At 41.8% G+C, this 13,740-nt stretch overlaps 1 protein-coding gene across 1 annotated transcript in view; it reads left to right on the top strand.

The window, feature by feature from the left end:
• The window catches only part of Cyyr1 (cysteine and tyrosine rich 1), a 91,841-nt gene extending 78,850 nt beyond the window's left edge, over positions 1–12,991 (top strand). The window contains exon 4 of the mRNA XM_021209831.2: positions 12,118–12,991. Within this exon, the coding sequence (XP_021065490.1) occupies positions 12,118–12,284 (167 nt within the window). The 3' untranslated portion in view covers positions 12,285–12,991. The remainder of the gene's footprint in view (positions 1–12,117) is intronic.
• The last annotated feature ends 749 nt before the right edge of the window (positions 12,992–13,740 follow it).

Here is a 13,740-nt window from a genome sequence, read left to right as displayed (position 1 = left end):
TCCTTTCCTTTCCTTTCCTTTCCTTTCCTTTCCTTTCCTTTCCTTTCCTTTCTTTCCCTTTCTTTCCTTTCCTTTCCTTTCCTTTCCTTTCCTTTTCTTTTCTTTTCCTTTCTTTTTCGAGGATTTCTACAGAACATTTGTTGGCCGACACCATTTGTTCCTTGCAAAAATAAATTTATTCTTTTAAATCTCAAACCAATTATTATCAGCTAGTTAACTGGGGTACTCCAGCTAAGAGTTGTTGGAGGCAAGAAATGTTGACTTCAATTGTTGTCCAGCCTACCAGAACATCCTATAAGGTTCAGTTTTAACAGGTGCGGGTCCCTTCACCTCACTCTTTCACAACTCCAGAGAGCCTATGCCTTCTTCTTAGTTACTTGAATCTCTTTTATGGTCCATAAAACAGCCAGACTCTAGTCTTTAGAATTCCCTGGAATCATTGATAAATCAATACTGGGTGGTAGACAGATGACTCAGTGGCACTGGCCTCCCAGAGGATCTCGGTTCAAGCCCTACTATCTATACGGCAGATCACAGCCCTCTGTAACTCCATCCCTGGGGAACAAATGTCCTCCTCCAGTCTCCATGGCACACATTTGGGGCACAGTCGTACATGCAGGCAAAACATCTACAAACATTTTTTAAGAGAAAGAAGGAAAAGGAAATCACTGCCCCAACAGTGTGCATAGAAATTCTATGCCCACAGTGTGCATAGAAATATGCACACTGTAGTCCGTGCGTCCTGAGAGATCTGAGTTTGAGTCCTAGAACCCAAGATGAAACTGGCTCCTAAGAGCTGTCTTCTGACCTCATCATATGCTGTGACATGGTGTGTGTGAACGCACATACACACAATAATAATAATGATAATGATAATGATAATGAACAATAATAGATAAAAGAATAATTTTAAAGAAAAGAGTAGTTTGTTCTTTGTCTGCCAAAACTTAATACTGGAAATGTTCCATATAAAATAATAGTGCTACAATGAACTTCAAGGTAAAATGGACACTAAAGAGAAACAAACTGGTCACCAAGAAGACATCATCCTGGAAAGCAACTTAATTATGTCAGAATCTAAACATGAAATGGAGAAGCTTCTTTTCTTGTGTTAATGATACATACATAGTTGTTGCTGCACACAAAATGTGTTGGATGTTGTACGAGCTACTTTTTCTCTTTCAGTGATAAAAAACTCTGACCAAGACACATAGAGAAGGAAGGGTTTATGTGGTGCTTACGAATCTAGAGTCCATCACGTCAGGAAATTACGGCAGCAGGAAGAGCTGAGAGGTCACATCTTGAGCCACAAATATGAGGCAGAGACAGGGCACTAGCTTTGAAACCTCAAAGTCCTCAATCAAGGGCACACTCCCTCAGCAAGGCCACACCTCCTGAGCCTCTCAGGCAAGGCTACCAACTGGAGATCAAGTAATCAGATACCAGAGACGTGGGGTGGGGCATCATCAGTTCCAATGGGTACCCCTCAGAAAAGGACAGACCCACTGACTTGTCCAAAATTGAGTTTTGGCCCATCTCAACCTGGACTATAGAAGGACTTCTGGTGGTTAGATAAAAGCCAGAAATTTCTGGGGAAATTGTCAGACAGGTTTCCATCTACCAAAAGGAGTCACTTCCCTCGAGCAAAAAGGATATATAGCTCACCAATAATCATATACCTGTGGCACTTATCCATGCTACCATCCTATCCCTTCTCGCCTCCCCCTCTACCTGAAAATGCCTCCATCTCCTTAGCTTTCCACCCTCCCCCAGCTACCGCTTCTTCTTCTAACCCGGCTGCGCTCTAAGCTCCTACTTCTGCTAGTCTCACTGTGTTTATTTCTATTCTCTATCCCCTTGATGTCTTCTCTTCTCTCACAGATAGCCCTAACGATGTCATCTGCTGACCATGTTCAGTCTATTCCTTTCTCTCTCTGCTCTAGACTCTTCCAAATGCCTCTGGCTGCTCTCTCTCACATCTACAATAAACGACCTTCCACCTAATCATATCACAGAGTAATCCTGTTGTCAGTTAATATGGAGATATCTCATTCAAACCACCCCATAAGTATTGTGAGAGTGTGAGAAGTGCATACAGTTTTCTTAACTTATACTTTAAGGGGGATCAAGAAAACAGAGATGAAGTCAGATTTTTTCCCCATAGAGAACTTTAGTTCATGATACTTTGTACTTCAGCAATAAATATACTTAGATAAAATAAAAAGGAAGCTGATTAATATAGAGGACGGGGAGCATTATTACACTCTTGGCTGGTGAGGTGGCTTAGTGTGTAAAGAGCTCGAGTTTGATCCCTTCAACTCATGTAAAGTCAGAAAGAGATAACTGACTGTGACCTCCACATGTGTGCTGTAGCGCACATGTGCTCACATATGTACCATCTGTACACAGTGATGCATTTACATTTGAGAAATCAGAGTCTGCATCTGGAAAAGAGTTACATCCTATAAATAACAGAGTGGTATACATTCTTCCTGTTGAGGCAGTAGATTTGGAGATCAAATTCAAGAACCTTTTCTTCAGCTCCTATTTTCTCAGTGAAATAAGAACCCAGCCTTCTCCTGAGAGTGACAGGGATACAGATACACTTTAGGTGAAGGAAAGTGAAGAAAGCAGTCTCAGAAAGGGGGATGTATGAAATGCCTACGTAATATGTGCTTTCTGAGCAACACCAATGGCCAACACATCTAAGAAAAGGTCACTGTTTAAAGTGAGATCAGTCTGCACGGCTGTTTCCTTGTCTAGCTACATAAAGCTCCTATGTACAGATACAGGGTAGTTAAAATGTTGAACTTTAATCAAAGCCTGGGTGTTTCCATGTAGTCATGCGGCCAGAGTTGTTACATTCAGAGCCTGTGCCTGGGCAGCCCTAACAAGCTATGCTCAATCACTGGTCCTCAATGGGCCAATTAAACAGACAATAATGAAAAACAAAACAAGGGTATCCTTTTATTGTGACCACACGGGGAAGAGGAACAAATAAAGGGAGCCAGGGATCTCCCCTACTCACCCATCAGTCCATCTTTAAGCATCTGACATAAGGCTTAGATTTAAATAGAGTACAAGAAGTATATAGTTTAGCCTTCCTGGACAATGTGTGGTCCTGCCTCTCACTGACCCACTATATCTTGGCTATAGTCTCTCCTGCAAGGTGACATCACTTGTCAGTCACAGTCCTCAGAGAGAAGTTCCTCTTCAGGATGATATGAAGCTTCAGCCTTGTGCTCTCAGCTAGAGATTCCTGGTGGGAATTCCAACTCCTAAGGTTCCATGTCCTGATAATCTGATTGCCTAAGGAAACCCATGGTGACTCTCTGTAGTCATCCCACCCACCATGGTTACCATAGGGACAGAATGATGTAAGTGTCTGGATAACAGATTCAAAGGAGTAATTTGAGGAATGGTAGATAAATACCAGATGATAAAGGGCAAGAAAACAGAGAGAAGGCATACATGTAAATTGTTTTCTTCAGTTTGCATTTATTATGTTAGAAATCAACATAAAGACCAAACTTAGTGCAATGAATAGTCTAGAAAAATAAAAGCAGAAAAATAAAAGCAGAAATCCTATTTTAAAGACAAAAAAATTTCAAAATACACTTGCTAATGACAAGAGAGAAAGGATAATGAAAACCATAAATATCTTAGGGATGCCAGGCAGGCCCAAATGGACCAGGAGTGATAGCAGATGTTTGGGTGGGAAGATAACTGTGGCTTTCTCGTAAGTCTTCAGAGAACACGTATTTGCAACAGGAAGGGTTACAGGTATCTACAAGATATAGAAATAGAATCTTACAGCTTGGGTGGTACAAAAGAGCACAGACCTTTAAAAAGAAAACAGAATGGTTTGAAGAATGGCTTTAACATCACACATCATGTGTATATCCTGACCCTGAAGACTGTAGGGTGCAGGAGAAAAAGAACTCTGGTTTGATAGTGTGGCAGGAAAGCCATCTTTGGGGTGGGGGTGGGGGATCAGATTTTTTTTTTAAAGTTATCATCAGTGGCAGAGGTACCATATGATATTTGTGAGTGTGTGTGTCTCAGAACACATGTGGAGGCTTCAGAACAACTCATTGCAGCCGATTCTCCTCTCCCATCTTTTTGCAGGTTCTGGGTTTCAAACTTAGTTGTCAGCTTCATGGAACAATCGCCTTTATCCCCTTGAGCTATTTCGCCAATGCTAAAATCAAAATTGTTCACAACCACCCCGTAGGAGAGCAGACTTAACATTCCACTTCCTTCCCCAAACTCAATACCTCCTCTGAGCCCACAGCAGAGACATTCTCCACGGCTCATATTTCTGTGAGAAATACTCACGATCAGGGCCGTGAGGAGGCAGCAGTTGATAAAGAGCTTGCTGCTTAGGGAGAACGACCTCAGTGGAATCTAGCAGTCAGGTAAAAAGCCAGGTGTGGTTGCATGTGTTTGTGATCCTAGGCTCTCTGGGGCTCGCTGGCCAGCTACCCTAGACCAATCAATGGTGAACTCCTACCCTAGACCAATCAATGGTGATCTCCTACCGTAGACCAATCAATGGTGATCTCCTAGTGTCTTCAGCATCGGTCTCGGTGACTGGGGAAGAGACCCTTTTGGTTAATCTACTCACACATGCATGCATGCTCAAACCACAAAACAGACACAGAAAAGAAGGCACCCATTCCTTAGCCGAAGGGATGAAGAAACGGAAGAAAGACACCTAAGACTATTCTAAGCCAGGATTTGTTTTCCACTGAGCTGAGCACTCTGAAAAATGGGGAGCCAGGGGCTAGGTATACGAGGTGTGCAAAGCCCTCCTGAGTTACAAGTTTAAAAGGAAAGCTGTCCGAGGAGATTGTCCTTCTCATGGTAATAAAAAGGATTCAGGATTTGATCTGACTTGTCCTGATGTTATCTGATGTCTTAGAATCTATGCTGTGTCAGAGGGTGGGGCAAAGGGAATCCTGCCAGCCACTCTGGAGCTTTTGTGTAAACTTTCTGCTCTGGGTGGGGCTAAAGAGGATGAAGCAAAGGAAAGTTTGTTGCAACCATACTAAAAATTGTGTGCAAATAGACGTTTGAACAAGTACATAAATTACACACGTACAATAACACACACATATATCAATCACACATACACAGATACATACAGTGTAGCATTCTTCCAGCCTAGCATTCTCCCAGCCTCTAAGCACGCTATACCAGACCTCTGCAAGCCACTAACTTAGAACCACCTGCGGTGACCCCTCCTAACCTGCCAAGCCAACTCTACTGTCACAGCTGTTTTTAATTCCTTTATCACCTTGAACTCCAAGGTCTAGTATTGTCCAACTCTATAATTTTGCTGGTCAAGTATTTTAGCTACAGGAAAGGCTAGCATGTTAGATGAATCTTGTGCTTTCCCACGAGCCTGACTTAACAGCTCCCTTTTGCGGCGGTTGGTAAATTTCAGGAAATTTGTTCTTTCCTATATTTGAAGCTGCTTTTAGCTCCCGAAGCTCATTAGTCAATTTTTGCAACTTAATTTCAAATTCTAATTTACATAGTTGCATATCCATTCTAGCAGCCTCTGCTATAGCAGAGGCCATAGGTGGAGCAGGGGATTCGTAAGAAAACCAATCCTCATCAGAATATTTGGTGGCTCCCTTCTCTGAATGATCTTTGTGTGATGTTAACTCATCATCAGAATCTATATATCTTTCTAATTCAGTGTCTTTCTGAGATTCTTTAAGCTCTGTCTGGGTACTTTCTGAGGCCTGCGAATTCTCTTTATCAATAGACTCTTTTGCTAGCGCCCAAAGGCAGAGTGGGAATTTGTCTGTCTGGGAGTCCCTCAGAGCCTTTCCAATTCTCTCCCAGGTTCTCTTGTTTAAAGATTTTTCCTCTCTGAACCATGGGCAGCAAGAATCTACCTGTTCTACAAAATTTCCTAACATTTTTTTTTTTCAAACCCAATTCCTTTCCCCTGAAGCAGTTCTTGAAGACTGCGGACAAAAGCCTGTTTAGAATTTTCTAATTCCATTTTCTGTTGTCCCCCTAAGTGGTATTGTGCCAGGTCAGCACAAAACCAGCTTATCCTGTATCTCACCTATAGCAACAATTTAAAAAGGATGGGGTTTAGAACCTGTGCTAGCATGAGTACCTGTTTCTCAGTGTGTTCGATACGATCTTCTTATTTTTTTCTCTTGTGGAACTCCACCACATAGACAGCACCCCTCAGTTTATCTCGCAGTTCCGGGCACCACCTGAGTGTTTCTGCCTGCAGTCACACTCTGAACTGGGTCCGCCCTGGAAGGCAAGTTGGGAAAGGAAGAGACAGCAGGAAGGAAGCAGGCCAAGACCAAGGGTTCTGTTCAAGCCCTCCCCCCCCCGCCCCCATTTAATGAATTACTCAGTTTTTATAGTGTGGGAAAAAAGCCCTTCCCCCCAGCCCCAGTCTTTGGGCACACAGGTGAGCTGGCCCTGAGAATGTTGTTTCTGAAACATCCGAAGGTCTTCTCAGCAGGCAATAGTGACTCTTTGAAGGGCTGCAGCAGCTGTGACAATAGAGCTGGCTTGGCAGGTTTGGGAGGGGCCACTGCAGGTGATTCTAAGTTAGTGGCTTGCAGAGGTCTGGTACAGCATGCTTAGAGGCTGGGAGAATGCTAGGCTGGAAGAATGCTACAATATAGGAATACATGTGCATACACATAAATATACACACATATTCACACATACACACACATACGCACATAATGTGATTGACTAGTCCTCTCAGATACTAAGTCAATTAAGATAAACTTCTTCTGGTATAAATAGACATTCCTGGTCTACAGGACAAAGCAAGTAGATTAGCAAGTAGATTTTGAAACAGAAACCTAATAACATTAGCAGCGAGGATTATTTAATAGTCCACATTTAGATAGTTGGCTTAGCCAAGATTAAAACCTTAGAAGAAAAGTAAACTTTACTACATCTACCAAATATAAAACTGTGGACCACACCTCTGTCGTCCCAGTATTCAGAGAACCAAGGCAGGAGTATCAGAGCTAGTCTATGCTACATTATAAGTTTTTGGTCAGACTGTGTTTACGCTTCATAGCAATATACTGTCTAAAAAAAAAAGTATAATCATATAAAAATAAAAAGAGTAAACTCAGAAACAGAGTCATTATGAATCAGATATGTGAAAATAAGACTGATTTTAATCCGTACAAAGAACAGAACAATAAAAGTGGGAAAAAACATTTAGTTAAATACACCTTTTAAACTATGGAATGTCCAAAATTATGTAGTTAAATGAGCAACCTTGACTTTATTTTGATTTGTTTGTTTTTTTGTTTGTTCATTTTTGAAGACTGGGCTTCACTTCATAGTTTGGAATTGCCCGGACCTCCCTTCGAAGAACAGGGTCTCCTCAAACTCAGAGACCTGTCCGTATCTACCTACTGAGTCCTGAGCTTAAAGGCATGTGCTACCAGATCCAGTTGACAAAATATCTCTAAAGTGAAAGATGTCTTTTATAGTCTTGTTACTTTAACTATTCCTTTTTTTAACTTATTTTATTAGATATTTTCTTCATTTACATTTCAAATGCTATCCCGAATGTCCCCTATACCCTCCCCCATCCTGCTCCCCTGCCCACCCACTCCCACTTCTTGACCCTGGCGTTCCCCTGTATGGGGCATATAAAGTTTGCAAGACCAAGGGGCATCTCTTCCCAATGATGGCTGACTAGGACATCTTCTGCTATACATGCAGCTAGACACACGAGCTCTGGGGGTACTGATTAGTTCATATTGTTGTTCCACCTATAGGGTTGCAGACCCCTTCAGTTCCTGGGGTAATTTCTCTAGCTCCTCCATTGGGGTCTCTTTGTTCTATCCTATAGATGACTGTGGGCATCCACTTCTATATTTGCCAGGCACTGGCATACCCTCACAAGAGATAGCTATATCAGTGTCCTTTCAGCAAATTCTTGCTGGCATGTGCAATAGTGTCTGTGTTTGGTGACTGATTATGGGATGTATTCCTGGGTGGAGCAGTCTCTGGATGGTCCATCCTTTCGTCTTAGCTCCAAACTTTGTCTCTTTCATGGGTATGTTATTCCCTATTTTAGGGAGGAATGAAGTATCCACACGATGGTCTTCCTTATTCTTGATTTTTCTTGTGTTTTTGAGGTTGTATCTTGGCTATTCTAGGTTTCTGGGCTAATATCCACTTATCAGTGAGTGCATATCAAGTGAGTTCTTTTGTGATTAGGTTACCTCACTCAGGATGATATCCTTCAGATAGATCCATTTGCCTAAGAATTTCATAAATTCATTGTTTTAAATAGCTGAGTAGTATGCCATTGTGTAAATGTACCACATTATCTGTATCCATTCCTCTGTTGAGGGACATCTGGGTTCTTTCCAGCTTCTGGCTATTATAAATAGGGCAGCTATGAACATAGCGAAAGAGCCCAACTTATAAGTTACCGGGCTTAAACTAACGTGAATAAATACGTTAATTATCCAGTCTGAATTTCAACCACCAAAACGGAGGTTTTAAAGCCCAGCCATGACCAGAGAAATGATTGTATTTTCTCATTTATGAATTTACTAATACAACAGCCTGCCTGTGCCATGCTGTAGTCTGTAGAGGATTTTACAATTCTTTTGTAAATAGATTCTCCATGTCATGCATTTGCAAATTATAACACTTAAGCTTTGTGTAAGCCAGAAGATTTCTATAATTTTTATTTCAAATAAGTCACTCAGGACAATAAAGTGTCCTGTGAGAAGATGTTTGTCAGTCATTTATAATAACAAAACTGTTAGCCTCAGAGTAGGTAAATGTAAAGTGGAATAATAGATACCTAATTATAATAAACTTTTGGGAAGAATACACAACAACATAAGCAATGTTATGATATGGAGTGGCAATAATGCTGCCATTTTATGGGACTGCATAGGTATAAATGCAAATATGACCAGGGACATAGGTATGACCACTCAGACTGAGGTGACAAAATTCTAGGTGACTTTCTTCTGAATCCAAATTTTCTCATCCTTTGAAACATTGCTTGAAGGAACTGAAAGCTTTGCATTTCTTCTCTAATTTTCATATTTTCCCTCAGTATCTATTTGTTTATTTACTCAGTCAGTCATTTTGAGACATGGTTTAACTGTATATGCAAGGCTTAGCTGGAACTCAGTTTATAACCCAAGCTGTCCTCACAATTGAGATCCTCAGTTTTCCAAATGGTGAGATTAAAGATGTATACCATCACACCCAACACTATTTTTTTACTAATATAGACACTCATATCTGACATTACAGATGAATAGCATAGTTATACTACTTACATCAGAAAATTGGAATTCCACAAATGCAAGAGTTTCAAAGGCTCCAGCTCTATACAGGTATCCACACATCTTCTAGAAACCATATGCCCAGTTGAAAATGACCAAACCCCTTAATTAACTAGGATTAATCAGGAATTCCAAAAACTAACCCTTGAATATCTACTTTGTTATGAATCCTTATCATCATGAAGAAAGATAACACAGTCCATTATACAACACAATTTCAGACATATCCTCCAGTGACTGGGTTGCAAAAGATGTTCTTCTTTCATGACAAATAGGCCTCAAAGCACCACTCTGCAGCATCGCTGTCATTCATCAGTGTTCAAAGGATCTGTGAATGAGAGAACACTGTTTCATAGCTGAGATTGTGATGTTCAAAACACAGCAACATTAACCACAAAAATCCCCATTGAACTGTCCTTTAGTGGTGTTCATAGCATGGCAGAGCAAAGAATAAATGCACACACACACACACACACACACACACACACACACACGGTTCATGACAGAGGAGAAAGTGGAGAAGGTCTGTGGGATAAGTTACTTTGTGTTCCCCATGGCAGAGGCAAGAGAAACTTAGCCTAAAAATAAGATGGACCCACCTCTTTACAAGAACTGTCATGATAGAGCATCCTGCTAGGACTTGCTAGTTTAGGTGAAGGCTGTAGGGTCTCCTTTCTTGGTATGTATGAAACATTTTGCAAGTCTTTGTATTAGCCCTCTTAAATTTTATAGAGCCAGGAATTGGGCACAAAATCCAGAGAGAAGGTTGATGCCCTCTGCATGTGTTACTCTGTTGGCTCATAGAAGACAGAACTTAGAGTCAGGCAGGTCCGAAGGATGGTTAAAGAAGCCCAGTTCCCTGATGAATGACATCTGTGCCCCCAGGACACTAGGGCCTGTCTTTACAGCAGAGCAGGGATCTCTGGGGACATACCACTTAGTTGAGTGGATCCATAGTCCTCCTTTCTCTGGTTACTTAATCCCTTTCCTCGCTTCCTCTGTCTGTAGTGAGGGCAGTAAATGATCTGAACATTGGGGTCTTGCTAATGAGCGGTCCACCAGAAGGCTCCCTTGGATCACTTCTATGTTCATAGTAGTCTAGGCCTAATGTGTGCACATGTGCTGCTTTCCCACAGCGCTGTGGGTCCTTGGGGGAAAAACAGTTTGCTGAAATGCTAGCTGTTCCCTGCTGTCACTGCAATGCTAAAAGCTTGATGATTTAGTCACATTATTGTGACATGAGTTTTGGGATCTAAGCTACATTCATAGTGACCAGTTAAGGCCTGTCACTTCCCAATAGGATCCATCCCCTGAGAATGGATTCATTTCTGGTTTATCATCATGAAGACAGAGATGAATTTCAGCTCCCAGATTCTTCTCTTCCACCCCTGGAGACAGGATTAGGATCACTACAAAATAGGTGTATGGGAGAAGTCACTCTCAAGCATAATAAATGTGATTATTAAATGCACTGATTTAGTAAATTAAATAAAACCTATTTCAAATGAGATTTAGAAAATGAAATTCCTCATCTCCATTCCCAAACTTGATGGTCCTGTAAGTTCCAGGAACTCTCATTCTGGGTGCTTACTTCTTTCAACCCTCCTGTCACCCTCCAACCCCTTTCTACTTTCCCAGCGTACTACAGACTCAGCCACTTTGTGTTTTAGGAGCATCCACTCCTTGTCAGCAGGAATATGATCTGATCACTCTTGAATACTATTCCATCGCCTCTCATGTCTGCCATCTCTGTCCTCTCAGCTGAGAGAGTATGTTTGCCAAAGCACAACTCCCTAATCTGTTTTTCTATGTGTCACAGAGATGTTTACACATGGAGGTTTACTGCAACACTGTTCAGAGTAACAGTTGAATGGACAACCCATGCCATGTCCCTCAAGACCGAGACAGACAGGATGTGATCCACACTCAATAGAATTGTCTTCAGTTACAAAGAAGGATGAGATCATACTGTTTGTAGGAAGCTGGGGGCAACCAAAGAGCATGGTACTAAGGAAATTCAGCCAGTCTACCTAAGAACATGTATGACATAAATATATAAATCAAACAAGGAACAAAGGAGAATAATGACAGGTGGGAGAGAGGGGAGGGTAGAGCCTATAGGAAGGACAACATGCAACGTGTATTTGTTGGAAAACATCCTTTTTATAAACAGTATTGTGTTGAGTGAAGATATGCAAGGAATAATTTTAAAGAAATAAATTTTATGACTTATTTTATAAGAATGCTGCATTACTAGGCCAGCATGGGGATACTGAACCCAGCTCCTCACCAAGCCCAGTATGGGGATAGTGAACCCTGTTCCTTCCCAAGCCCAGCATTGTAATACTGAACCCTTTTTCTCACCAGGCCAAGCATGCTGATACTGAGCCTTGTTCCTCACCAAACCCAGCATGGTGATACTGAACCCTGTTCCTCAGACTCTTTTTTCCATTTCTCCCTTTCTCCATACTTTCTGCGGAAATCCACACACCCTCCTGTTCCTGTGCTGCTTTTAGCCACACTTAAATTACTCCGTGTTTCCTCACTCTCGGTATCATACTTCTAAGGGACTTTCTCTAAGCCCCAACTCCAAACACCTTCTTCCCCGATGGCACTACCTTATAGAGAACTCATTTATTCAGCCATACCTATCCACACTCTAAGCAAATATTACTACTTTTGCAAGCAGAAAGTGTTTCTGCCCTCAAAGTATCTAGCACAGTGGTTTAACAGAGTCCACTAAGGCATTTACTAAATGCCTGATTTGTTTTCTTTTCTTTTTCAGTGGCACCGCCCCCCTATACTTATGACCACGAGATGGAATATCGCACAGACCTGCCACCACCATACTCTGCAGCCCCACAAGCTTCAGCCCAGCGCTCTCCACCCCCTCCATATCCTGGAAATCCAAGGAAATATTCCTCCTCCCAGAACAGAACATGTGACAATTAGCAATTTTGCCCAGAACAAAATGCCTCAACATAGAAACATGCAAAAAAATGATTGTCTACTGGCTAGGGTCAGATAATATCTCAGGCAGAATGTCCATGTGAAGCAGGCTCTTTCCCTGCTCAGAGCTAGGTGGAGAATTATGCTTGGTTTTCTGAAGTCATAGATTAAGTGATCTACAGATCCACCCAGGCACAGTCAGATTAAAGCGGTGCAATTGGCAGGCTTCTAATAATCACGCTGCTTTAGTATTAGATGAAGACAAAGTCAGTATTGAACCTTGTATTAAGTGCCTTAGAGCCCACTCTGTGCCTCGGAACGTTAGGGGCCCTGGATGGAAGTAGCCAGAGGGAACTTTGGTTCTGGTACAGGCATACCTCATCTTGTTGCACTTTGACCTTTTGCACTTTGCAGGTGTTGCATTTTTTACAAATGGAAGGTTTGTGGTAACCTTGTACCAAACAGTGTCATTTTCCCAACACTAGGAGTATACTTTTCCCATCCTTGTATCACATGTTGGTCATTCTCAACAATATTCCAAACATTTTCATCATCGCTATTATTATGTCTGTTATGGTGATCTATGTTCAGCAATAGTTGGTGTTGTTACAGTAGCCTTTTTGGAGGGATGTCATGAACTCTGCACATATAGAACAGTGAGATTAGTAGATTGGTAAATGTTATGTGTGCCATATCTGCTCCACTGAAAAGCTCCATCCCTCCTCTCTCCCTCCCTCCCTCCCTCCCTCCCCCATTCAGAGAACAGTGTTGAAATTAAGCCAATTAATAAGTCAACAATGACTTCTAAGTGTTCAAGCTAAAAGTATCATATAGTTCTTGCTTTAACCCAAAACTGGAAATACTTCATCTTGGTGACAAAAACATGTTCAAATCCAGGATAGGCTGAAAGGCCAGCATCTATGCAGCATCTGTGCCAGCTCGTTAGTTAAGCCACAAACACAGATGAGGCTTTCTCAAAGGAAGCTAAAACTGTCTCTCTCCAAACACACAAATGATAGAAAAGAAAGAAAACAGCGACCTCATTGTTTATAAGGACTCTTCATCGGTGTGTGCAGCAGCAGATCAAAAGAGCCACGTTCCCTCAAGTCATAAAGCTTGATCCAGAGCTAAGACCTAACTCTTCATTCTGCAAAGGTGGGCAGAGGCAAACAAGAAACATAATCATAGCTTGCATGCTATAAGAGAAAGACTGTGAGGAGCAGAGGTCTGGTCCTGAAGTGAAGGAAAGGAAGTGCCCTGTAGTATCAAAGGGGAAAGAGAAGCCTCAGGCGCTGCGGTGGAGGTTGCTGCCTGTTCTCCCACAGACCTAGTTAGGATCGCACATAAGATGGCTGCCTGATGTAAATGAAAGACCCTACTGTGGAAAGACTTGCCTTCTAGAACTTCCCCAGCCAGAGAAAAGAAGCCATCCTAATTTCACACCTCAAAAGACAGCCTG

This window comes from Mus pahari, chromosome 12, assembly GCF_900095145.1.
Source record: "Mus pahari chromosome 12, PAHARI_EIJ_v1.1, whole genome shotgun sequence".
Taxonomy (NCBI): Eukaryota; Metazoa; Chordata; class Mammalia; order Rodentia; family Muridae; genus Mus; species Mus pahari.
Note: the sequence above shows the minus strand (reverse complement) of the source record. Positions and strands in the feature narration are given on the sequence as shown.